The sequence below is a fragment of the Eretmochelys imbricata genome, chromosome 1 (genome assembly GCF_965152235.1).
Source record: "Eretmochelys imbricata isolate rEreImb1 chromosome 1, rEreImb1.hap1, whole genome shotgun sequence".
NCBI lineage: Eukaryota > Metazoa > Chordata > Testudines > Cheloniidae > Eretmochelys > Eretmochelys imbricata.
Window position 1 is genome coordinate 207,598,787 of NC_135572.1, and position 26,226 is coordinate 207,625,012.

Sequence of the window (26,226 nt, forward strand, 5' to 3'; positions counted from 1 at the left end):
CATAATTTCTAAAGTAACCAACTGTGAAGTCAGATGGATTCTAAAATTGGCTTGGGAACAAAGTGCCAACGTCATGTTTGCCAGCAAGTATGCACAAGTACAAACTAGGGAGAGAGAGACACTTTGCATCAGGAGAATTCACTTTGAAGGAAAATGGTCTGAGAAAGCAGCTACAGCTAGTGATCTCCCAAATAGCCATGGCCATCAGATTTGCTTTAACTTCCTACATGTTTGTATCATGACAGTTTAATGCACACTCCTGATCACAAGACACTGCTCTGGATTCTGCATTCCCATGGAAAGCACTGCTAACTCTCACAGCTATTCCTTTCTCATAGCTTTAGTGGTGGGGTGGGTGCTCACTGGTGAAAACACCTCTTTGATATTTAATTCAGATCAATTTTAGATATAGGTTTTGGATTCAGAAGTCTGGCATCACAAGCTGTGTGAATTAAGGCTATGGCACAAGTTTGAGGCATCATTAAGGTTTACACTGTTATGGCTCAATATGAATTTTTTGCTATACAGAATTTTTAAATTTTGCTGTGGGCAAGGTTAAAATGACAGCTTTGACCGTTATAATCCAGTTATAGGCCTTATGGCTAATCCAGCCCCTATGTGAATTGCATGTTTACTCTACATGTACTCTGGCCTATAGTTAGTCTGAATCACTAATCTTGTGGGCACTTTAGCATTACAAACACCTTAGAGAGGATATGTTCCCTAATTTATCTGCAAGACTTGAGAAGGTATTTAAACTGTCACTGGGTTAGGATCAGAACAAGAGGGAAATCATTCTACCAGGGACATGAGTTTGTTCTGTAACTTACTGCACCTGTTTCTATACTAATATATCTGTTATGAAAAAGATATTCAAGGGTGGTGCCATGTACACTTCTTCTACTGGCTACACTGGGAGTTTCCATTGCAATTCAATGACATATTGCAGTATCCATAAATGCATCACACATGCCTGTGTGTGAGTGATTAGGATGGTACTAGGTCTGTAATATATAGAAATTCTTAGCTTGCTATTCTGCTTTTAGGCAAAGGTGTTACTTAACATCAGTTCAGGAACCTATGATCCTAAATGCAATGGGAGCCTCCTTATACAGATGCTAGAGCTCACTCCCTCATGAAGCAGTTGCACAAGTCAGTTTAAACAGCTACAGCCTGTGCAAGGGGAAATGTGCCTCCAGCAGGTCATTTCCATCACACTTGCTCTATCAACAGTCTCTAACTTACCACCACGCTGTATCAGTGGGAAAGTCAGCCAGTACCTTTCAGTTTGCCTCTTGACTTCACAAAAGAAGAATTTAGATTCCCCAAACATACAATTTTGAATGTTTAAATCCATCATCTTTTTCTCTAGAAAAACTCCCCAGGAGGTCACACTATATCTTCCTTGGCATATTGTACATCTTTCCAGAAAGTTACAAATTCCTGTTTCTGTAATGTTCAGCTCTTGTGACTATAATTATTAATTTTCTTGTAGTCTGTAGAGATCTAAAAAATTGTATATGTTTGTATATAGAACGTTCTATATATATAAATATATATATGTAATGTATATGTTGTATAAGTTTGTTAGTGCACACTGTTAAAATGCTTTCTATTGAGATTTGTCATGGATGTGGGAAAAGCCTTCACCTCAAAATTTAAGGAGGGTGGGGGAAGCCGGCCAGTTAGTTTCTTGTGACATGAGGAGGAGTGTGGGATTTTTAAAAGGCCTACCCTAAACATTTTTTGTTAATAACGAGAGTAATAAAGCTGCAGCCTTCAAGCTGATAATCATAGCAATGATTTTACTTGCTGAGAGGAAAATTAGGACACTAGTCTTTCTAAGAAAATTGTTGAAATCAAACGTGCTTTCACCTTTTCTACCAAGCCAGTACCAGCTCATGCAAAATCCATAACTTTTAGGCTCTTTCAACATCTAAACTCTTAGTTAAAAAGTACAAACTCCAGATAGGTTACATTAGATTTAAAGTATAAAAGACTATCTCTAGCAACACTTTTGGCATAATATTGCTCAATTAAATTTTTTTATGTTAGAAAATACATTTTTCACTCCCCCCAAAAATATGCACTATCCCAAACAATCAGATATACAAGATACACACACAGCTAGGGGTGCAACAGGCAGATAAAATAAATTAGATTCATTATGTGGCTTCTCATTAGATGAGTCCTTACTAGTAAGAACTATTTTATATGCAGCCAACTCCTAGACCTAGACCACTTTAAACTTCAATTCTGAATTAAAATTTTAAAAAAATCTAATGAAATTCTGTAACAGCACCAGGATTTGTTCCCTATAATCATATAAGATTTTCTAAATCATATTTTTTTAAATTCCTATGTCCCAACTATTTATACTTCTGAGTAGATGTGGTCTGACTGCATTCCTGAATCCAAATTAGACATCTTTTCTCTGTATTAAACAGAATATAGGTTTTGCATAAATATTTAAATATAAACAGATATTCGATCATTAGACGTGTGTGAAGTTATCACAAAAATTCTCTATACAACTTTTTACATATTCCTTTTTCAGAAACCATCACACCCAATTCCTTGTGTGTATTATAATAAATAAATAGTATACCGAAAAAATAATTCTGTATGTATCTAATGTGGAAAAACATCACAGCTAATGTAAATGCTGTATTCAACCTCAGGATTATTCTGTTTATAAATTGTGTCTATTATATCACAGGCAAATTGCAGACTGCATTTAATTGCACCCTTTAAGTATTCTACTCTGGGTATCCCACATCACTTTTCATGACCTAAAGGTGAATGCAAACACAATATATTTCAGTCTTGATTAATTCTGCCTTGGTAAGGTCTCAGTAAGAACACACTCGCTCTCATTAATGAGTTGCATGTTTCCATTTGTTGACAACGCTTCATCTAGGTGTAATTCATGTAAAAAAGAGTTTCCATTCGTGTGTTTTCTCTTATGTGATTATTGACTAAAATCAAAAATTGTATTTTTTTTTAAACTAGTGTCCAATATTCTGGCTCTGTCAAGGACCTGTGGACAAATTATATGTGTTTTTTATTAATGAGGCACCACCTATATTTCAAAACAAAGGTTAAATCCAGGAGTGAAGTGCACACTCCTCCTGCTCCACTAGCCATTTACTGTTTTGACAGATACCTTAAAATTGGCATCACAAAGGTAAATTAAGGCACCTTTGATTGAAGCTATTCTGAGTTCCCGGTGAAAGAACTGATGGAAAGAAAATAAAGGAAAGAACTGACATTTTGTGTAATTCTCTTTTTTCAGGCACTTCACACTAGTTTCAGGGGTATGTAGTTAGGTAAAGGGCTTATAATGCATATTCCATGTGGTTAAGCATCCCTACTACAGTAGGCATTTCTACACATAGCTTTTTTTGGTTTACAACTTCCATACAAGGTCAGGCCCCACTAGTGCCATCTTGTAAGTTAGTCTCTTGAGCTGTTATTTCTGTATTTTCATTTTGTCTGGGACTCCCACACTATGCTGGCAGAGCAGGGAGGTGGAAGGGGGAGCTATTGGGGTTATCAGTGCTGTACTGCCTTAGCTCATGAGTTCCTGCCTAAGATTCCAGGGTCAAAATGCATCCGTACTGTCACTGGGAGCTGTGTTCCTAAATAACTGAAGCACTTTTTAACACCCCCTCCCTCTCGCAAGCTTTGAGTAAGTTACAGCTGCACCATGTGCTTAGACAGGTCACTTGTATTATGCAAAGAAATTTAGAGAACATAAAGTGGCACAGGAACCACAAAAAAACAACACATTTTCTACACACATAAGCCCAATAAGCCCACACATAAGCCCAATTCTACACATGTTCTACACACATAAACCCAATAAGCCCAATTCCCCCAGTCTTAGGAAACAGCAATGTTGTTTGTTGGTCTTCTAGCATACGGACAGGGCCCCTCACCCCACCTCCATATCAGAGGCGCACTGTGATTTTTACAGAGTACCTGACCCAGCTGCAAACACCGTCACCCTGGTACACCACATCCAAGCGCCAGATGGCCGTGGAGTGTTTCTGCACGAGTGGCTGCTGTGAAAACCCCTACTCCTTGGCTGGGAGGTGAACAGGAGCATGTGGGGTAATTACTCACAATATGATTCTGTTGCTTCACCTGCAAGGAGACAAAAATCTCAGTCAAAGCTAATGAACAAGCACCAATCTTTCCACCTCCCTTCCAGCTAGAGACTGGCCAAGCAAACGAAGGCCAGAGAGAAACGTCAAGTTATTCTGCCTGGGGACGGGAGAAGAAGGGATGGAGTAGGATATACAGAATTACTAGTGAGCAATCATCCCCCAGCATACGTCTTTCTTCTTCCATCCTACCCAACAACAGCAATTACAGACACCGTATGCTGCAAGCAATGACCCAAAAGAGCCCTATACAGTGTACAGTAGTGCTTGGAACAGGTACCGGCCTGAAGCAATGTCAGCAGACAAGGTCGGAGCAAACTGCGACTGTGAGGTGGAGGTCAGGGAAATGAGCCTTCAACATCAGTGGGAAATGCTTCTGCTTTCTGAGCCTAGGAAAGGTGCTACACCTCTTACAGCATGGGATTTAACACTTACGACCATACACTTTGGACCCAGTCATGGCTTTGGGGGGGAGGGGGGGATAAAGGGGGCGGCAGCTCAAGCTACAATTCACTGAGCTGTTATTGTGGATTCTGTCCCTCATTTCAGCCTTCACAAAAAAAGTGTTACTACTCTTCTGAGTGGGAGATACTTAAAACTTCAGAGCCTGCCTGACAGCGAGGGAGAGCCGGGTCCTCTGGTGCAACAAACTTTGGTAGATGCAAGTTGTATCAGCCTAAAGTCATTGCAGTTAGTATATCACACGTGTGAGTGCATACTTGACTCCTTCCACCAGTGCTGCATGTATTCACTACGAGTGCGTGTCAGTGCACAGTGCAGCACATCATGGGTAGCTATCCCAGTGTGCCACTCACCATCATCCAGTGCACTGTCTTTTGGAAAATTTTGGCAATGCATGATGGAGCAGAAATAAGTCATGCAGGGGTGACTGGGAGCAAGTGGGGGGGTCAAGTCCCCATCATGCCACTTTCTCCATCCCATAAAGCTATACATACCCCATAATTTTCATGCCTTTTTTAAATAGATCCCACTTCTTGTTGTTCACCATCTCTAAGAGCTCTATTGTCATTCATGAGCATTGCAAACCCAGAACAAACAATTCTCTCGTATTTGCAGTGCCACAGGAAGAACTGTACCAATGGAGGATATGATGGTTGTTTGAGGACAGTTTGTTGTGGGACATAGTGAAAACAATTGAAGGTTGTTGGTGACAATCAAGGAGCAGCTGCCTATTTGGCCTCTATTTCCATGGGTACAAGTACAGTGCAATGGCACTGAATAGTGCCACTATTTTCCACAGGTGGTGGTGATTTTAGCTGATATCTCATTCCTGAGGGCAACAAAAGAACGGTTGCTGCTGGTGTCCCAAAACTGTCTGGGCCCATATGCCACTAGCCTGTATACTGCTATGGTGCCTGCTGAAGTCATTGTTGAATGGCATGGGAAAGGATCCTATCATGGAGGATGAAATGAGGCAGCCCACCCCAGAAGCCTTCAAGAAACGGTTGCTGAGAGCCTCCATAAAAGTTTCATCAAGATCTCTCAGGAGGATACAAGGAACAATCCTATGGACATAAAGAAGCTGCTCTGCATGCCCTCCCACCCAACCCTACAGTGGAATGAAAAACAAATACCTCTACCTCTGTTTGTCGTACCATTACCACCTCTCGGAGAAGTAAACCAATGAAAAGTCAATGCCTGACTCCTGCTAAGTTGGGGTTGGGCTGGGCATCATCTCTATAATTAAACATTGTAAAGAAAAATGCATGCACGCTTACCTGAGGTTCCTTCCCCTTCATCGGGCTTGTCTGCATTCGGCTTATGGGACTGGCTAGAATGGTGGAGTCTCAAAAAGATCCTGGCTCATGGCATAGCTGGATGCCCCTGCTGCTGTGTCCCTCCTCTTCCCCCTTGCTGTTCACAGGAGGGGTCTGTGTCTCGGGCTCCTTGGACGTATCTAGAGTGCTTTGAGGGTGCTGGTGGGGTCTCCACAAAATGTGGTATGCCGCTCATTGTAAAAGTGGTGGGCCTGTGGCTCAGCCGCAGATTGACTGTTGGCCTTTTTGGCCTTGTGGTATGCCTATTGCAGTTCCTTTGCTTTCACATGGCATTGCTGCTGGTCCCTATCATACCCCTTGGCCTGCAATCCTTGTGCAATCTTTTCTCAGATGTCCACATGTCGATGACTGGTCCGTAACTGTGTTTGCACGGCCTCTTCTCCCCATTGGCCAGGAAATCCAATACCTCCTGTCTACTCCAGGCAGGAGAGAGCCTAGTGTGTGGAGCTGTCATGGTTGATTGGGCAGTTGCTCACAACAAGGAAGAGACGGTAGGTGTGCTCAGCAAAGCGGACAATAAGGAAAAGGCATTTCAGAAACTCATGAGGGTTTTAAACTGGGCAGTGGAGTTCACTATCGTGACCAGAGCAGTCACTGCAACAAAGGTGAAATGAAAGATTCATTAACCTGAAACTCCGAATGAGTCTCCAGAATAAACTCCAGGGGGATGCAAAAACTTGAGTTCTCATGCAAGTTAAAATGAGTTTAATTCCCCTACTTTGCAGCTATCACGAATGCAATTAAGAATGGCACCTTAAGACGAAGTAGTTTCTATCCCTCTGAGGTGTTTTGCTCCCAAAAGGGACGCAGGAGCACGCACCTGGAAGAGGGAGGGCAGGTTCCACTGAAGAACCAAGTGCTGGTGCTTAACTCTCTGCAGTAGAATGGAACAAAAGAAGCTTTTAGCCCCAGGGATGAGCAATTTCTCTATCCTTTGATGGCACTGTGAATAGCAATGAGCTGACACACACAGACCCGGAGAGAGTTAACCAAGATACATCTATGCTGCAATAAAAGACCTGTGGCATAGCTGTGGCTGGACTGGGTCAACTGACTCAGGCTCACAGGGCTTGGGCTGCAAGGCTAAAAGTTGCAGTGCAGTCATTCAAATTTGGGCAGAAGCCCAAGCTCTGAGACCCAGCCCCTCCCAAGGTTTCAGAGTTCATGCACCTGCCTGAGCATCTTTTTTAGCCCTGCAGCCTGAGTCAATTGACCCGGGCCCTGAGACTTGGTGCCAAGGATTTTTTATTGCAGTGTAGACATACCCTTAGGGGAAATTGAAGACTTCAGTCAGCCTTGCAAGAGCAGAACAGAACATGAACCAGAATAAGCTAGAATGGCAAGTTTTGTGGACATTGTTCTCCCTGTCTCATAACACACCAGGGAACAGTCAATGAAATTAAACGGCAGCAAATTGGAGACCAGACATTTATATGGACAACAAGAATTCCAAAGTTATAATAGTTAATGCTCACATGATATTTTGTAAAGGAGATGATAACCTCATGCTTCAAAGGTTTAAACCAAATGTCTAACATTTAGGGATTAGGACCTAATGTGGGGTTCTAACCCCTTCCTCTGAAGCAGCTGGTTCTGGTATCTACCAGAGACAGGAGACTGTCCAAGATGGACCTCAGGACTGCTCCAGTATCACAATTCCTATGTTCCTAGAAAAAATATTCTACCTGTTTATCATAGAATCATAGACATTAGGTCAGAAGGGACCATTATGATCTAGTCTGACCTCCTGCACAATGCGGGCCATGGAATCTCACCCACCAACTTCTGTAATAAACCCCTAACTTATATCTGAGCTATTAAAGTCTTCAAATCGTGGTTTAAAGACTTCAAGGTGCAGAGAATCCTCCAGCAAGTGACCCGGGCCCCACGCTGCAGAGGAAGGCGAAAAACCCCTAGGGCCTCTGCCAATCTGCCCTGGGGGAAAATTCCTTCCCTAACCCAAATATGGCAATCTGCTAAACTCTGAGCATGTGGGCAAGACTCACCAGCCAGACACCTAGGAAAGAATTCTCTGTAATAACTCAGATCCCACCCCACCTAAACATCCTAAGTGAAATGAAGATGTTATCACAGACGTGAAAGGTGAAATCTAGACAATCTCCAGTCCAGGTTGATCAGTAGTAATTATACTAAAGTAGGGGAAAGATTGGTATCTAAGGCTGAGTCATTTACAGCAAGAAGTCAGCTACTGTTTAAATGACTCATCAACATGACAGACCCCAAAATGCACGTACTGGGAAACTTGCTTCTTCTGGTCACCCGGCTCCAGATTTTCCCCAGGTAAGGTTTTTATTTTTTTGCTTTTTTTTTTTTTTTTTTAAATTGAGCACTGCAGATTAGGACTTTTCAAGGATGTTTTCTCTTTATTCAAAAACAACATCACCCTCCGAGGGTCAATTCTAAGATGAACGGCATGGGGGCAACAGGGATACAACAAACCTATGACTTCCTTAAAATATTAAGGCCCTAGCAGCCTAACAGTGTTCCTTCTAGCGAAGAGAATTCTCTGCTCTGCCTTACGCACACCATGAGGCAATATTCTACTCATAAAACACAGCCTGTTTGTAAAATCATTTCCACACTTTAATACCATCTCCAAAAATGTTGCCATCACATGAGGACAACAGAAGGGCTCAAAGCGTTGAACATGCACAAAATTTGTCATTAAATACAAATACAGTGACATCCTATTTCTTCTCCTATACACAGCTCTGCAGGAACACTTCCTGAGTGACTTATGTTTTATTGTATTAAAAAGTCCATTTAATTTTAGATGCAGTAAATTCATTAGGTTTGGGTTTTTTAAAATCTATAGCCTTAATTTACATATTTTAACAGGAATTCATTTAAATATTAGCATTTAGAAATTAATAACTGTAAACTGTAAACATTCCTTGCTTGCCATCCGACCTCACAGAGAAGTCTGCCTGGGGGAATTCATACAACACTTCCAAAACACATTTAAGAAGCCAGTCTGTAACATGCTTAGTAAAAAGAAAGGCACCAATTAGCTACCAACTTGCTGGATTTATAATAAGTATGCTGGATAATAAGTGTGCAGTTAATAATGTCTCCACCTGTGCGTAAGTTGGCACCTGCCTTGTAGAGTCCATGGAGCATGAAGCCTCATCATCTGAGAGGGTCTTGTTTCATGCTCACAACTCCAGCTCCTGCAGGTCTCCCCAGCTAGGCCCAATTTTCACTTTAACATTCAGCTTCACTGAGAGTTTTGTGGCATTTTCCATCTCGTATTTGACAATCTGAGCTACCTGAAAGGAAACAAACAAGGTTAGAAGTTTCAATGCACTGTTGAGGGACCTAGAGCCACACACTTCAGATGCTCCTTTTCATCATCATTAGTTTGGCAGGTCAGGGGCTTGGAGCTTTCCACTGTGTTTGTGTGTTTGGATAGGTTCTCCATTGACAGGAGTCTGACTGAATGTTTCAAGTATGATTAAGATACATGAAAGGAGAGACTCAGGAAAGTATTAATACATTTTCTTAAGGAGCTGCATACACTGGAGACCTATCTTCCTGCTTCAGCCAGAAACAGATTCTACCAAACACTCTTCCCAAAACATGCAAATGAGAGAGGTTAAAGCAAATCATTTGAGGAGCTACATAAACGGAGAAACACAAAGCAAGGATCCCCAGGAATAAAGAGCTCATTGTGTCAGTACAAGAGGTACTCTACAAGAGACAGTTACAAGCAACTGGGAAAACAATTTTACCAAAATTATCCCAATGGAATGTCATAATATCCATGATCACAATAAAAACAATCACACAGATATGTAACATACTGAAAGAGGAATTACAACACGTACTATACTGTACGAATGTCAACTTTCTTCTAAAAATCTAAGCCAGCCACAATTCTTCCTAAATTAACCCAGAACTTCAGTATTATCTCCCCACTTGCCTGACTGATCTCCCCAATGTAAGCTTTTAAAATTTTCAGACTTTTCAGGCTCAAATGGACCTGTGTCCCACAAAAATTTCTATTCTCCATTCAGTGTATGCTATTGATATCAGAAACGTGAATCATGACATTGAGGGTACAGAAAATACATAGTGAAGAAATAAACCCCATGTTATAGCAAGCTGCTTTAATATATCTAGCTTGACAAAGCAAGGGGTAAGACGTGTGCTGAACATAGAAGTCTGCACTGTAGATGTTTGAAGATCTGTATGATGGTAATCTTAGTGAGGGAAAGGAATTGTTTAGTGCAATACATAGGGATGTAACTAGGAGCACTGGCATGATATTAAGAAATAAAATAGGAAAAATACTCAATATCAGGGAAAGTGCCCCGAGAGACATACTGGACTGTTAGGACTGTCTCTCCAGGGAAGTAGTGAAAGCCATTCCCTTGGAACTTTTAAAGGGTTTGATGAAACAGAAGAGTGTCCTGTGAGGAGCAATCCTGCATTGACCCTAGGAAGAACCACCAGATTTGATCTGATCAGCAAATTCTAAAACCTTGACAACTCCTAGTGCCTCTGGAGGGGAAGTGGAGCACCCCCAGCCCTGCTTACTTGTAACCTGCTTACACATCAACACTGACATTACAAGTAAGGAATCTGCTTCAGTTTAGGGGTGAGTGTGACAACAGATTCTCATTCCTGGAGAACCAAATCTTCCAAGGATGTGTCTCTAGCCCAGCAGATCATCATCTCATGGACACCTTCCCTCCCATTCGCCATCATTCAACATACAGTGATTGCTTTCATGGAATAGCATCATTAGGAAAATATTCATTTATACATGTAATTATTAGCCATAGATGCCCAGATGACATTTATGCTATCAGCATACTCTGAACCCTGCCTTTTCTGAATGGTGAGGGAGAGTAGAGAATATTTGGAACTCCCATCTAGCAGATAGTCAGCACCTCCTTTGATACAGGGAACCTGCCACACAAATTGAAGCACGCAATAATCCAGCGAGGGACAAACTTTTCACTCCGCACTTTCAATCTCCCTTTTCTAAGCAAGCTAACTGAGAAGCTAGTTAAACACAGTATTCAGTGTCACCTGTAGGGATCCATACCCTGGCCCAGGATCCTTCTCAGTCAGGCTTCAGGGCAGGACACCACTGGTGGCTCTGGTGAGAATTCTCTCTTCTTGTCCATACTCACCAGATGGGCCTCTCAGCATTTGACTCTTTTGGTCACCAAATATTTCTGTTCTGCCTCCAAGAGGCTGCAGGAGAGAAGGGCAAACACCCTGAAATGTCTCAGGCCCTTCCTCTCAGACAGAACCCACAGAGTTGATATGGACAACTACTTTCCACTTCCAAAGACCTGAGCTGTGGAGTCCTGCAAGGCTCAGTCTTCTCCCCATATTATTCAAAGTGAGCTCGTCTTCACTACAGTGTTAACTCAGGATCTTATTTGGATGTTGCCCCACCCCAGCTCCCATCTACACACAAAAACCTTTCGCCTGACCATGGTGGTGCTTTCAACCAGGGCTAGATGGCCTGTCCTGGGCAACAGGTTAACATTTGAGCGAGGCTTGCACTCGGGCTGGTAATCTGTCCACTTTGGAGAGTAGATACAGGTTAAACTACTCGAGTGCTGATAGTCCTCCAGAGCCTTCCCACAATTCTCTCTGTGTGCCCATAAGAATAGACAAGTTCTCCCACAATTCATTGGGAAGGAATCTTAGCTTATGGAAGTGCTAAGATGATGAGGTTATTCACCTTGTACAGTAACTGCGGTTCTTTGAGGTGTGTCCCCTTCTGGGTGTTCCACTTAAGGAGTCCTTGACTGGAGCTTTTCCGTTAGCAGTGTCTGTTCGGCCTGCGCATGCTCCCTGTGTCTCCTCAGGCCAGATAGCGAAGCTATATAGGGGGTGTGCAGGCGAACTGCCCTGAATTCCAACAGATTCATTTGGAGATTGGTTTCCTAGTTGTCCATCTGCCTTGAGTCAAGAGGGCATTGAGGTGGGCTTCCCCTCCCAACAGCGATGTGTCTGTTGTTAAAGTTACCGATGAAGCTGGGTGACAGAAAGGAATACCTGCAAAGACGTTGAGTTGATCTTTCTACCAGTCTAGGCAGTTCCTCACTTGTAGATGAACCATCACCTATCTCTCCAAGGTGTGTCTGACTGGAAAATAGGTCGTTTTGAATCAACACTGGAAGCAGCGGAGGTCCATCTTTGAGTAATCGATCACAAAGGTGCAAGCTACCATGTGCCCCAGGTGGTGGAGACCGTTCCTTATTGTGGTCTGAGGGCTCCTCTGAATTGCCTGTAACAGACTTGACAAAGTTACGAATCCCAGGGAAAGTAGGCCTTGGATGTCAACAAGTCTAAAGATGCCTCTATAAACTCTCTTTTGTACAGGGGTTAACATGGATTTTTTTACATTCAGCTGAAGACCCAACTCCTGGAAAAGAGCAAGGGCTGTCTGGGTGGAAGATAGCACTGCTTTGTAGGAACGGCCTTTGAGTGGCCAGTTGTCGAGGTATGGGAAGACTAGGATTGTTTGTCAGGGATAAGCAGCCACTGGGGGCTGATGAAAAGCTGAAGGAAGCACTTGGTATTGGAAATGATTCTGATCTATAGTGAAGCGCACATATTTCCAGAGCGATGGAAGTATTGTTTTATGGAAACAGGCATCTTGTAAGTCGAGGACAGAAAACTAATCCCCTTTCTCCAGTGAAGGAATGATAACTGCCAGAGTCATCATGCTGGACTTTTGAGACTTTACGAACTTATTTAGAAGCCTTAGATCCAAGTGCAGTCTCCACCCTCCATCCTTCTTTGGCACAAGGATATACTTTGAGTAAAACCCTTTTCCCTTGTGATGAGAAGGGACTGGCTCTATTGCTCCTAACTGAGGGAGAGAGTTCAACTTCTTGTCTCAGTAAAAACTGAGGGATCCCTGAAAAGGGATGGGAAAGAGGGTGGAAGGGAGGGGAGGACGTAAAATGGATGATACGGTCCAACATTATGACCTCAGTGACCCATTCGTCTGTAGCGATCTGCCTCCAAGCATCCTGGAAATGAGAAAGGTGGTCTGAAAAGGGAATGGGGTGGGCAAATGGATGCAGCTGTAAAACCAGAAACATGGAAGGATTTGAACCCTTGATTGACCTGTCAAAACTATTGCTTTGAAGATGACTGGGTGGTCTTGGAGGGTGCGTGAGCAGCCCTCTTTCTCTGAAATGTACGTCTTTTCCTGGGGGGTTCAGTAGAATCCAGAAATGGAGCAGGATGCAATCTCTGGGCAGTGTATGACCTACTAACCCTTCTTTATTTGTAGATGTATATATACATCCAGGGATTGTTCAATAACCCTAGAGTCCTTCAGTACGTTCAAGGACTTAAGATTTTCTCAAAGACCACAGATAAGACCATCAAAGTGGAGGTTCTCAGCAGTGTTCTGGAATTCTCTTGAACACCCCAAGAGCTGGAGCCGTGACCCCCTGCACATAACTGCCACTGTGGAGGTGGACCTGGCAGCAGTGCTTGAAGAGCAGTTCTGGACAATAATTTGCCCTCTGAAATGATGAATTGGAATTGCTCCATATGTTCCTGCGACAGATGTTCAATAAAGGCAGTAAACCTATTACAATTAGAAAAATTATATTTGGCCTTGACCACCCGACAGTTTGTGATCCTGAACTGTAGGATTGCTAACTAGTGGAACTTCCATCCAAAGAGATCTAGTTTCTTTTGGTCTTTGTCACATGGGATACACTTGGAAAAGTGTTGCTTACCCCACTCATTTACCACATCCACCACCAGGGAGTTAGGTGGAGGGTTGGGGAACAAAAAATGTGACTCTGTAGGGGAAACATAATACTTCTTATCTGCCTGCTTACCTGTCGGCAGAACAGTAGCAGGCATCTGCTACCCTGTCTTATATGGATCCAGGAGCACCTCATTAATGGGTAACACAACTCTGGAGCATGTTGCTGACTGCAGAATATCCAGCAGTTTGTGCTATGAGTTCTTGAGCTCTTCAAGTGGAATCTGAAGAGCATCAGCTACCCTTTTCATGAGGTCTTGAAATTGCTGAAAATTGTGGGCCATGGAAAGTGGCAGAGGCATAATCAACTCATTTGGAAACAAGGATGAAATAAGTTTTTGAGGGCTGATCTTTATCGGCCCTGATCTCCTGCTCCTCCTACATCTCCTCTTGTGTGAGAGCTGGCTGGGGAGGAGAGGATTGTAATACTCTAGCCTCCCTATGAGACAGTGCTAGTGATCTGGCAAATTGCTGCTGACAAGCAGTCCAGGGGACCCAGGATGGCCACTGGGGGAGCCCATATAGGAGTAGGGGTGGGATTCAGGGTTGGTTCCACCACCTTGATGATGAGCATGATCTTCCCTGTGACTGTTAAAAAATAGATTTCTGAAAGGACATGTCGGAGAACGCTGAACAAAAATGGAAGAGACCAACTGGAAGTCTCCTTCACCCTCCTCAATATCGCCCAATGGGTACCAAAGAACAGTGGAGATCTGGAAATTGGAATCTTGGTACCAATAGATGCTCAGTATCCATGAAGAGTGGGTACTCTGATTTGTCCATTACAAACAGGTCCTTTGCGTATCTGAACCCGTATGGCCATTATTAACAGATGGAGCCTCTCCGCAGTAAAGGCAGCATTTAAAATCTGGTAAGCCAAGCAATCCCTGACAGGAAAATAAGGCTCCCTGAGGAGGTAGACCGAGAGGAACAAAACAATTCTCTCACTAATAATCTCTACTTAACTCACTGTAATTATCACTCACAACTAACCCACCCTAAAAAACAACTATAGGAAAGCAGAAACAGGATAGCTCAGGCATGCTCAAGGTGTACACGCTAGGCCTCTGTCTCAGGCCAAGGCAGTTGAGCAAGAGCTGAGGGCAGTTCACCCGTGCACCCCTACCGAGCCTCAATGTCCAGCACAAGGAGACACAGGGAGCGTACGCAGGCCAAATGGATAATATTAAGGGAAAATCTCTGATCAAGGACTCAAGAGGCGCGCACACACATGAAGTAGAGGCCCGATAGGAACACTACTCAAAGAACCACCATGGGATGTAGCTGCAGAAATCCTAGCTCCTCACATGAACGAGGGGAGCACCAGTGTGGATACAGTCAAGTATGGCTTTGCTGTACGGCCGCTAGTACCTGGGTGCCGATCACCTGAATTAACTCTGCATGGAAGACATACCCTGAATGAAGTTGTTGGGATAGCTGGTGAAGCAACATGGGCAATGCACTAGGAGCACAGACACCACCAAGCTCTCAGTTGCCTTTATGTCAATCAAACAGCACCACTCCCTAACTTTCCCAATGACTAGCCAAAATCCTCCCCTGGATAAAGACTAGCTGGCTAAAGCTTGAGGTGATTCCATTAGGAAAAGGGAAGTAGCTTGAAGAACTTGTCTCCTCTTTAACATCCCCAACTGTCAATGGCATCTGCCCTCTGAGGATTAAACTAGCCCCCACAGTTTCATGGTCCTTTTGGACTCCTCACTGTTAGTGGATGCCCAAAGAGCTATGTCAACAAAAACCATCCACATCTATCTGTGACTTTGCACACCCTCTTATCAGACACAGACTTGGCCACAGTGAAGCACACGTTCCTAACTTCCTGGTCTGGTAATTGTAATTTATATTTATATTTAGGAATAAGCCATATACCCTGAAAAACCTTTCTGGTATAAATTGCTGCAGCCTTTCAGTTTAGCAACACAACTCACCATGAACAAACCACCCTAGTGCTTTGACCTCAGTGTGATGGCTGTGGAGCTGCCATATAATAACGTAAGAATACTGAGATGAAACACTGTATATGACCTGCTCAGTAATGGGAATTTACTGTACATTGGGTTATAAGACTTTCCTGCAGGAATGCATTGACCTAGCCTAACAGGGGACTATAGGAAAAATGAGCAGGAAAGCAACAAAATGGATCCAGATAAGGAACCTCCACACAAAACACTTGGGGGACAATTACAAGAAAATGCGGGAACTGTTAGCCTTGAGGAGCCTGTATCCTGTCTCCAACAAAGATATAAGACTTGTTTTGCCAGGCAGGGAGCTCAGAGATCAAAGGACACTAAACAAGAGAGGAAGGGTGGGGGTCAATTATCAAGGGCTGTCCAAGGGGACAGGCTGACAGAGAGAGAGACTGACTCTGTGAATAGAGCCTGAAGAAATTGGGCCTTCCTCACATCCAGGGAATAGTAAGCCTTAGGGAGAAACAGGTACACGTAGATACAGGATTACTGTTGTAAGATCTGTTTTTCCGAAATGCTTTTGTTCTAAATAAATAATAATTTGCTTTAAGAATGCTGTTTGGTCATTGGGTATCACTGTCAGAACTCCAGGAGAGAAATTAACTGCAAGTACTGAACCCAAGTCAGGTCTGCTGAGGTAATCACAAGTGACTGCAGCCCAGGACCTGGTTAGTGAATGGGAGAATGGCTTGATTCCACACCAAGTCAGGTGATGACTAGAGGTCAGAAGGGGTGCATCTGAAGAGACAAGGAGGGTGGTCACAGGTGCAGTAAGTCTGGTAACTGTGACACACTGCACGGGCTCCACACTCACTACAGAGTCCAATTCATGGTCTCTGTCCTGATATTCAAAGCCCTCCCCAGTTTTGGCCCTAGATACCTGAGAAATTGCCTCTCCCTCTGACCATGACCTCCAATGACTGCTATGTTCCAGCAGAATGATGAAGGTGTTCGTCCTTCTCCCTCTCACATGCACAAACGACAACCCGATAAATGAATCGCATGTTTGCCCTACAGACTGGGAAGGGGAATAGAGAAAGCAAGAGATTATCATTGCTTCTTATCTGAAATACTTGGAAGGTTCTCAGATACGATGGTGACTAGGGACATATAAATACATAGACAGGTTAGACGGATATTTTTAGTTGTTTTTGAATGCACTTTAGCAGCTGGAAATAAATTAGAGCTAGCATTATGCATGTAACCGGGCTAATTTTCCACAGACCAGAACTGTGGTAGCAGCCAAAAAACAATATGTTTTACATAATGCTAAAACCTCTACACGAGGCACCAGTAGAGAAGAGAAACTTTTCTCTGATCCAATTTGGAGACTATAATGTTCCATGTTTTTCTAAAAGATATGTTCTAGTTCAACAAGTCGTCCCAGGGCCTGTGGGCAGTCAACCATCTCACTCGCCCCAAAAAACAATCCAAAACATAGAAACATGCCTTCAAAATGAATATAAAGGGAAGAGGGAAAAGGTGATCACTCAGCTGGAAACAGATTCTGTAACATTAGTTAGCTAAATCTGGAGTAGAAATGCAAGACTGATTGCAGGCAATGATACCGTGTGCAAATACGTAGAGGATTCCAAGCGTCTGCACAGAAAATCTATAGGATGGAAACAGTTCTGAGGCAGGCTACAGAAGCTGATATTACTTCTATCTTAAGGTGACCATGAAGTTGCAGGCCTGTTAAATAACAATAAAGGATGCATCAGAAAACACATTTGGCCATAATTCTTTTGGAGACAGCATGACATATTGATCCAGTGTCAAAGCACAGAAGACTGGATAGTCTAAAGGAACTTTAGTCCACTTCAGATTGAAACATTGGAACCTTTTCATATCAGTCTTAAGGAGAAAAGCTGCTCTGGAATGGACATGTAAATGTGGAGAAAACTACTGACAGGATAAAGAAGGTGGAATTCTGACACCTATGGAAGGAATTTGGGAATTTTTTTTTTAAATACCAGCCTATCTTTAAAAACTTAGTTTTAAAAAATGGTTGGACATGTCAACTACCATCTGAAACTGTCTCAGTCGGGGAGTTGATGTCTACCACCAGAAAAACGGCCTCCTTTTAGGAACGTGAACCCACAGAATTAACAAAGTTGAAGAAGAGGTCCCATAAGCTGGTCTACCTTCAATGCATTCGTGGAAAGTCAAATAGAAGAGGTGAATTCTAAGGGACGATGGCTCATACAAGTGAAGAACAAAACCAAACAGCTTTCATGTGGGGTGCAGGAAGGGATCCACATCAGACTTTTTCACAGCAGGTCACCTTGCAATCTGAACTGGTATCCCATTCTGTCAAACTCCTTCCAGGCAGCTAAAAAGGCTGCACTTGCTTAAAAACACCATATTCTTGATTTGGAGTCACAGCTTATATGGAAAGGGATCTCAGAGCAGGATGTCAAGAGGTGTCCCTGTTCAGTGTGATGTGATGTAGTGAGACACTCTGGGAATAGCCACTGGTAGTCCTAAGTGGTGTTGAGAACCTTATTTGCCAGTGGTGGACCATTAAGATAATGGAATGTTTCTGCTTTGAGCAGGGGGTTGGACTAGATGACCTCCTGAGGTCCCTTCCAACCCTGATATTCTAGGATTCTATGAATCTTTATTTATATCTCCTCAACTTAATCAGAACAAGTAGTAATAGGATAGGAAAGATGCATGTAAACTTCTTCCAACCAGTAGTGAATGGAGATGTCATCTTCCAACACAGCGTTCACTTGACATTTTGTGCAGAAGAGCATTTGGTGCTCACTGGAGAGAAGAGGAGAACAGATCTCTCTCTCGGGCATGCCCCACTTTAGAAAGATCTCATCTGCTTCTCCTTGATCCAGAAACCACACCTGAGAGCCTAATACCAATTGGCTTAGCCTGCTTGCCAAACGGTATGCAACGTACATAGCCTTTCATCATACTCGAGGGGAGACAAAACCGTAAGAGCTGAGTCACTAGAGGTTTTGAAGTATCCCATCGAGGAGTCAAAGATAGAGGAGTATCAGCAAAGATGTCAAATATGATCTTCTTGTCTCATGCCTCATTGAGTGTCTGGAGCATCACATTCTTGAAATCGATGCCAACCACCTGCACAGCACTCTCCCTCTATCCTGAGAGAGTCAGTCAGACACACTGAAGGTGTGGAAACACAGCTTGGGGACTCTTCCCTCTAGATCTGCACTGATGTGCTAAGTGCCAGACGGGGTTATTTCATTCCAGCATATCATAATATTTGTTATTGGAAGTCTTCTGTGCTAACTTCACTTTGGATTTATCAGTGATCATAAATGAAGCAAAGAGTGCCTCTAGACACACACTCTCGGCATGAGACTTCTGGCACCGGTGGAACAGCACAGCCAGCCATGTTCCTTTTCCAGGCAATAAAAACAGTGAGTAAGTTTGCCTGTGACAAATATTTTGTGATTGCACCTGGGACACTTTTCGAAGCTATTCCTTCGGTGAAATCCGGGAAGACAAAAAACTGAGGAAGGGAAAGAGACAAGCACCAAAAGCACAGCATCCTCCTTCCCACACAAACAGATTTTAAACTACAATAATAAATAATAATACATTTAGTGACCCAATGCATGGAGCCAAGTTCGCCCCATCAGGCAGAAAACAAACTCAAAGACTCCCCAAAGTAGGAGAAAAAACTGCACACCAACACTGAGTTGCCGGTGGAGTACACACATTCTGTGCAGCTGCACAGAGGAGCTACTTCACCATCCTGAGTCAGTAAGGAAGTTGCAGGTACTAGAGGTTACCAGCATGCTAAGCCGGGCTGGCACTGCTTTGGGCTAGCAGATAAAAACTTTAGGTAGGGGACTTCCTGTCTTACTCAAAGAGCTTGGACCCAATACTGTTACTCCTTCTACACCCATCTGGCCTTATGAGAAACATTATTTTAATAAACTTATAGGCATGAGTCTGCAGACGACTCAAGAAACAGAAGGCAGACCTCTAGAAAGGAAACTTTAACAGGTTTGTTATAGAAAGTACATGGGCTGGAAAAGCAAATACACTCCTACCTGAATTACACTATCTTCTGCAACCTCATAGAGGAGCTCATCATGGAGCTGGAGAATGAAGAAACCTCCACTTTGTAATATCCCTCTGTTTCTTCTCCTCTCTAACCTTCCTACACAGGGAAAAGATATACATAGATAACCAGCATTACTCATAATCATCTCTGTTTTAGCCCAAAAGACCTATATACATTCATAATGCTACAAACAAGAATTGTATGGCAGAGCTCCAAGATGAAAAAATCCATGCACACAAGGATACATATATTAAATATAATTATTATGCTATTATATCAATATTCATACAACTGTCTGGAAATAAAGAATGTTAATGCAAAGCTTTTCAAATACAAACATTCTAGCCTTAAATTATAAAGATGTAAATTAGGAAAAAAAACAAAGACAACCACTTCTCCCAGACCATCTGTTCTACAAGCAAATTTTAAACACAATCACATCGGGTTTAATGAGAACTCTGTGTATAATGTTCTCTCAGGCAGTGAATTAGAATTCGGCTCTGCTTCCAAAACTGTTTTAATGGCTAATTCTAAAGAGCCAGTGAGGCTTTACCCAGCCAACTCCATTGATCTGGAGTTGCAGCTACTGCTACTGAAAAACATAAGCAGCCCTTGTCCAAAGCATGAAACAACAGATGTGTACATGGGATCTTAGCAGGCCACACCTGCCAAAAACAGAATCCCTTCTGCATGCTCCATGTTAAGAGCTAAAAAAGTGGATCCAGAAGTTGGCAGGTGGGAGTGCAAATGGAGAGATTCCAGTTCAGACAAAATACTGGCTATCAATGGCTTCATTAAATCCTCAGTACAGTCTAACACCTTGTCATAAATATAAAGGGAAGGGTAAACCCCTTTTAAATCGCTCCTGGCCAGGGGAAAGCTCCTCTCACCTGTAAAGGGTTAAAAAGCTAAAGGTAACCTCGCTGGCACCTGACCAAAATGACCAATGAGGAGACAAGATACTTTCAAAAGCTGGGAGGAGGGAGAGAAAAAAAGGGTGTGTGGGTCTGTCTATATTCTGTCTTTGCCGGGGATAGACCAGGAATGGAGTCTTAGAACTTTTAGTAAGTAATCTAGCTAGGTACGTGTTAGATTATGATTTCTTTAAATGGCTGAGAAAAGAACTGTGCTGAATAGAATAACTATTTCTGTCTGTGTATCTTTTTTGTAACTTAAGGTTTTGCCTAGCGGGGTTCTTTATGTTTTGAATCTAATTACCCTGTAAGGTATCTACCATCCTGATTTTACAGGGGGGATTTCTTTATTTCTATTTACTTCTACTTTTATTAAAAGTCTTCTTGTAAGAAAACTGAATGCTTTTTCATTGTTCTCAGATCCAAGGGTTTGGGTCTGTGGTCACCTATGCAAATTGGTGAGGCTTTTTATCCAACATTTCCCAGGAAAGGGGGGGTGCAAGTGTTGGGAGGATTGTTCATTGTTCTTAAAATCCAAGGGTCTGGGTCTGTAGTCACCTAGGCAAATTGGTGAGGCTTTTTACCAAACCTTGTCCAGGAAGTGGGGTGCAAGGTTTTGGGAAGTATTTTGGGGGGAAAGACGCGTCCAAACAGCTCTTCCCCAGTAACCAGTATTAGTTTGGTGGTGGTAGCGGCCAATCCAAGGACAAAGGGTGGAATATTTTGACCTAAGCTGGTAAAGATAAGCTTAGGAGTTTCTCATGCAGGTCCCCACATCTGTACCCTAGAGTTCAGAGTGGGGGAGGAACCTTGACACACCTAAAATTGATGCTGACAAAAGCTTTGTACCATATCTTTATATCTTAAATAAAAACAAACTCCAGACTTAAATCTAATGGAAACTATATTCTTTGACCAACCTGTTGTTACAATTGGTGTTTTCTCACTGCCTTTGAAGACGGCGCATCTGCACTTCCCCCCGCCCCCTCTTTTTAAAGAGATCAATAGTAACATCATGCAATTTAGCACAACTGAACTCCTGTTTTCCTAGTCCAATTATCCAAATTTCTGATATGCCCCCTGAACAATTCAGGTAATTAGGGTTTTCAGATCCAAGTATTCTGTTCTCATTCACAAGCTGAGCAGACATTCTTACTTAGGACTTGCCCACCCACCCACCCAACGCAACAAGACAGACCAGTCCAGTATGAGAAAATAAACATTTATTCCCCACCACTTGCCCAAATTGCCCAGCTATAGCGGGCTTTTATTTTAAGCTATATTTATCACCTTTGGGTTTTTGACATCAAATATAAAGGAGAATGAAAGCGTACCTGCCCTGTTGCTCTGGAATAAGCTCTCCAGATGTCCATGGGACTTCACTGCTGAGGAGAATGCTTCAAGCCGCCTCTGAATGTTCACAGTGGCTATTTTGACGATGTCAGCAGCAGAACCCTGAACTGCTGTGTTCACAGCTTGGCGCTCTGCCTGAGGAGTACAAAGATATCACCCCATGGTATAAACCCTATATGTTACACACTTTGTAACAAATCTATGGTGACATACAAATAGACACCACAAATATACACACAACTTCATAAAACTGGCATGGGGAAGAGAAGTCAGAATTTCTTACACAAACCACAGGCCTCTAGCCACTAGAGAAGAATTTTCATATACTTGAAATTATTAGCACTAAGGCTGATAACCTTTATCAGCCATCAGGGGGAGACCATCACACTTATGGAGATCTGATTTCGTCCAGCAGAGGACAATCACACAACTAGCTGGATGCATTACGGGGTGCTTGTGCCTTCTTGAAAAGTATCAAGTACAGGATACCACCAGAAGCAAGATGCTTGACTTTATTGATCAGAGGTCTGATCTATTGTGGCAAATCTTGCCTGCCAGAACATTACAACCTGTTCAAAAACCAAAACAAGCTACATTACTACAGTTTAGGGGCAGGTTTTTCACATAAAAGAGAGCTCTCTCTACTAATGCTCTCCTCAAATAAGAAAATTCTCTTCACAGGTTCTTCCTTTTTCCCCTCCTAATTGAAATTCATGGAGGAAAATTTAAAGGAAGCTGAAATTAAAATAAAATATCAATCTTATAAGGGTCTTAAATATAATTTTTAAAAAGTAAAAATTAAACAGAAGTTGCATCTCTTCACAGTCTAATCAAGTAGCACCTATAAGATTTAACAACTTTTAAATTCACCCAACTAGCCTTTTTGATAAATAAACAAACAAACAAACCCACCCAACTTCTTGTATCAATTTTGAAAGTCGGCTGTTTCTCCATGCATTTATTTGGTATCTGGATTTCCACTGAGTCCTAATGCTATATTATAACTGAGCCTTCTACTGAGAAGTATAATGCTATGTCAGGAAAATGGCTGCTTCCCCACCGAGTCAACTCACTATTAGGGAAATAGCAAAACAGTGACAGATATTTCTAATATTCACCTTGCAAAACATTTTCTATACGTAGTCTCATATTTTGTAAACATTCAGCTGTTTAGTCACTGCAGTTTTCCTTTAAAAGTTCCCTTTTTTAACCAGCAAAAGTATAGAATTTGAAATATCTTTTTGATGAAATCCAGACAATATGCAATTCATGAAGACTGTTGGGTGGGACTTGTTTATTCCAAAGAGTTAAACATTGCTCTACTTTTTTAAATTGTGCCCATTTACATCAATAAATTACTCACTGCAACTCCTAGGTGAGGGTCATGAAGTGAAGTTATAACCATGACAATTTCTGCACACCAAGCTGCAGCAGACTTACTTCAGAGTATGAGCAAAAAGCTCTAAAAAGATAATTAAGAAAACACTGAACTAATGGAATGTTCGAGTAACGTGCATGCCCTGAATGAACTTGGTAAAGCCACATTGATGGTGGGATGAAAAAAGACATTTTTTAAGTGTTCAAAAATATTGGATTGATAAATCTTTTTAGATGACATGTTCTTTGGGGGCAGAGACGGTGCATTTCTCCATATTTGGAAAGCACCAAGCACTGTATAGGCACTATTATAAATAATTATATTATTATATAAACTACTATTATAAATAATAATAATAATCTTGGAGAAGGGTCTCTCCTGGAGTTCAGCCATCAGGCCAAATGCTCCCAGCTGAACCCCCAAGGAACGTTAGCATACCTATCTAAATGCCCATTTGTTTTTGTCATGTTACAGAGAAGCAGCAAGTCAATACCCAACTAACCATCCTTCACACTGATGACCACTTCAGAGTGAGGATATAACTGTGGTCCAGTACAGCTGGAATTTCTACTGTTCAGAAAGAACAGTCCTCAACATACGTGAGCTTTGCTGTAAGGATTTGGATCTTTGATAGCTGGCAGGTATCTGCACCTCCCCAGAATGGTCTGCACAAAACCATCCCTGCTGCATTTCTTCACCGTCTCCCTCAAGAATTTTTGAATCCCTGGGAAAGGAAACAAAAGAAAGAATGTCCCATCATTCCACACTACTGCCAGAGTGCCATCACTCCCTCACTATATTATGCTTTTTATGCTAGTGCATCTGGTATTTCATGTTTACTCCATACTCTGTTTTTGCGCTAAGGCACTGACTGAATCCCAAATATCACATCACTAATATGTGGAGAAGAGGAAGTCCTTACATTTCTCACTCCCCCTGTGAGACAGGGGAAGCGAGTGACCTTTCTTTTAGGTGTGTATTCAGCTCTCCTGGGTTAGTTTATTATGATTGGGAGGAGAATGAGGTTGTAGCTAGCTGTGCACAACTGTATTCCAAGTGGTACGATGTCAATGTTACACCACTGCTATTTATTCTTTATTCTGGGAAATCAGGACTTGTGGTGGCACTGAAGGGATATAAATTGAAAGAAAGAATCAGAGCCCTTGATGCCCAGTACAGTGTGACTTCAGATCTTCAGAACAAAAAGAACTCATCGAACTGCAAGGAAAGGATAGAATGTGTCTTGAGCAGTAAAAAGAAACTCCAAGTAAGGATGTGCTGTCCATTGGGGAACCATCAAGCTCAGATCAGAGTTGTACTGAAGTGGACGAAGATTTACATTTTTTAAAACTCCTCCAGTTTTAGGATTTTAGAAAGATTCTTTTAAAGGATTTGAAAAAAATTGAAAATGTTAAAAACAACATGATATACTAAAGGAGAAAAGTACTCAAAATAGAGACAGCATTACTTGATATATTATATGTGTAATTTAGTATGATGAATTGGTATTACATGTAAGTGTTCTGTATTATGAAGTGTTACGAGATATTGTTTCCTTCACTTCATTATTTTTCAGCTCAGCTCCAAGCTCTCCTATTAAAGCTTGCTGTAACTATCCCACTTGACCTCTGCTCATTTTCTGTTTTTCCAAGGAAATTTGAGATGCTCCTTAAAAGTATGATGTCTTTATATAAAGTGTTTGGGAGCTACTCTGAGCAGCCAAATAAAAATGGCATGGCTAGAAGCAAAGCTGCTTATGATGTGATGAAAGCTGAAGGCAACGTGGAAAAGATCATTCAACATGGAAGATGATTAGTTGTGTTTTCAAATGACAAATCGAGTCCTTAGGTCCAGAAATATTACATATCTTAAACCTGCATGTTCTAATAAGGAACTTATTCTAAGTTGGGAGCTTTAAAAAAATCAACCTTCCAGGATGGACTTATTGACAGTCAAAACAACAAAATCATTGAAGTAATGCAGCATTTAATTTACAGGACATAGTTTAACAAAGCAGGGGCACAGAGTATATATGGAAGCAGAGACTGCGTTACTTTGTGTACACATACAACCTTGAGAAGCTTTTTCTTTAAGCATAGAAAGAGTTATGAGTTGAAACAGTCCGGGAGGGAATTTGGGGGAAGAAAATAAGGGCCACAAACGTGTGCCTTACCTGGATATCTGGATTTGAAGGATTCGATGTAGCAGGCAGCATCATTTTCCTCAATACCCATCTGTTCTCCTAAAGATTTAGCTCCCATTCCATAGATGATTCCATAGCAAATCTGTCAGAGAAAAGACAGCAGAATCACAAGTACATGGTTAGTGATTCAGAGAGCAGAAATAACACAAAAGTTAAACTGTGGAAAAGAGTAAATGATTTTAGGATTTCAGTCTGGATCCTGTTGCTTTAGGGATATCATAACTCTGCATTCGTGGAGAAATGACATTTATCACACACTTCAAGGACACCATTTTGAACGTGAATCTTCTGAGGAACATAAGATTTACTGCGACAGATCAGACCACTAGTCCATCCAGTCCAGTATCCTACCTTTAGAAGGGGCAAGTAACCGATGCACCATAAAAATGCAACTTCCCTTCACCCATTTTCCAAGTAATCCACTTAAGAGTAATGGGGGTGGGAGAAAAGACTAGAAAATCTTCAGAATTTGCAGCTATTAGCTTAAGCTCTGATGTGTTCATGCCAACAGTATATAATACTGGGTCTCAAATCCCAATATATTTTGATAACTGCAGAAAATTATGAACCCCCCTCTTCCTCTTCCCATCTTCC

At 42.1% G+C, this 26,226-nt stretch overlaps 1 protein-coding gene across 1 annotated transcript in view; it reads right to left on the bottom strand.

The window, feature by feature from the left end:
* Positions 1 to 8,757: 8,757 nt before the first annotated feature.
* The window catches only part of POLQ (DNA polymerase theta), a 124,302-nt gene continuing 106,833 nt past the window's right edge, over positions 8,758 to 26,226 (bottom strand). Inside the window, exons 26-30 of the mRNA XM_077807342.1 lie at positions 25,603 to 25,714; positions 24,029 to 24,153; positions 22,033 to 22,186; positions 19,771 to 19,880; positions 8,758 to 9,258 (exon numbers count right to left, since the gene is read on the bottom strand). Coding sequence (XP_077663468.1) covers positions 9,145 to 9,258; positions 19,771 to 19,880; positions 22,033 to 22,186; positions 24,029 to 24,153; positions 25,603 to 25,714 — 615 coding nt within the window. The 3' untranslated portion in view covers positions 8,758 to 9,144. The remainder of the gene's footprint in view (positions 9,259 to 19,770; positions 19,881 to 22,032; positions 22,187 to 24,028; positions 24,154 to 25,602; positions 25,715 to 26,226) is intronic.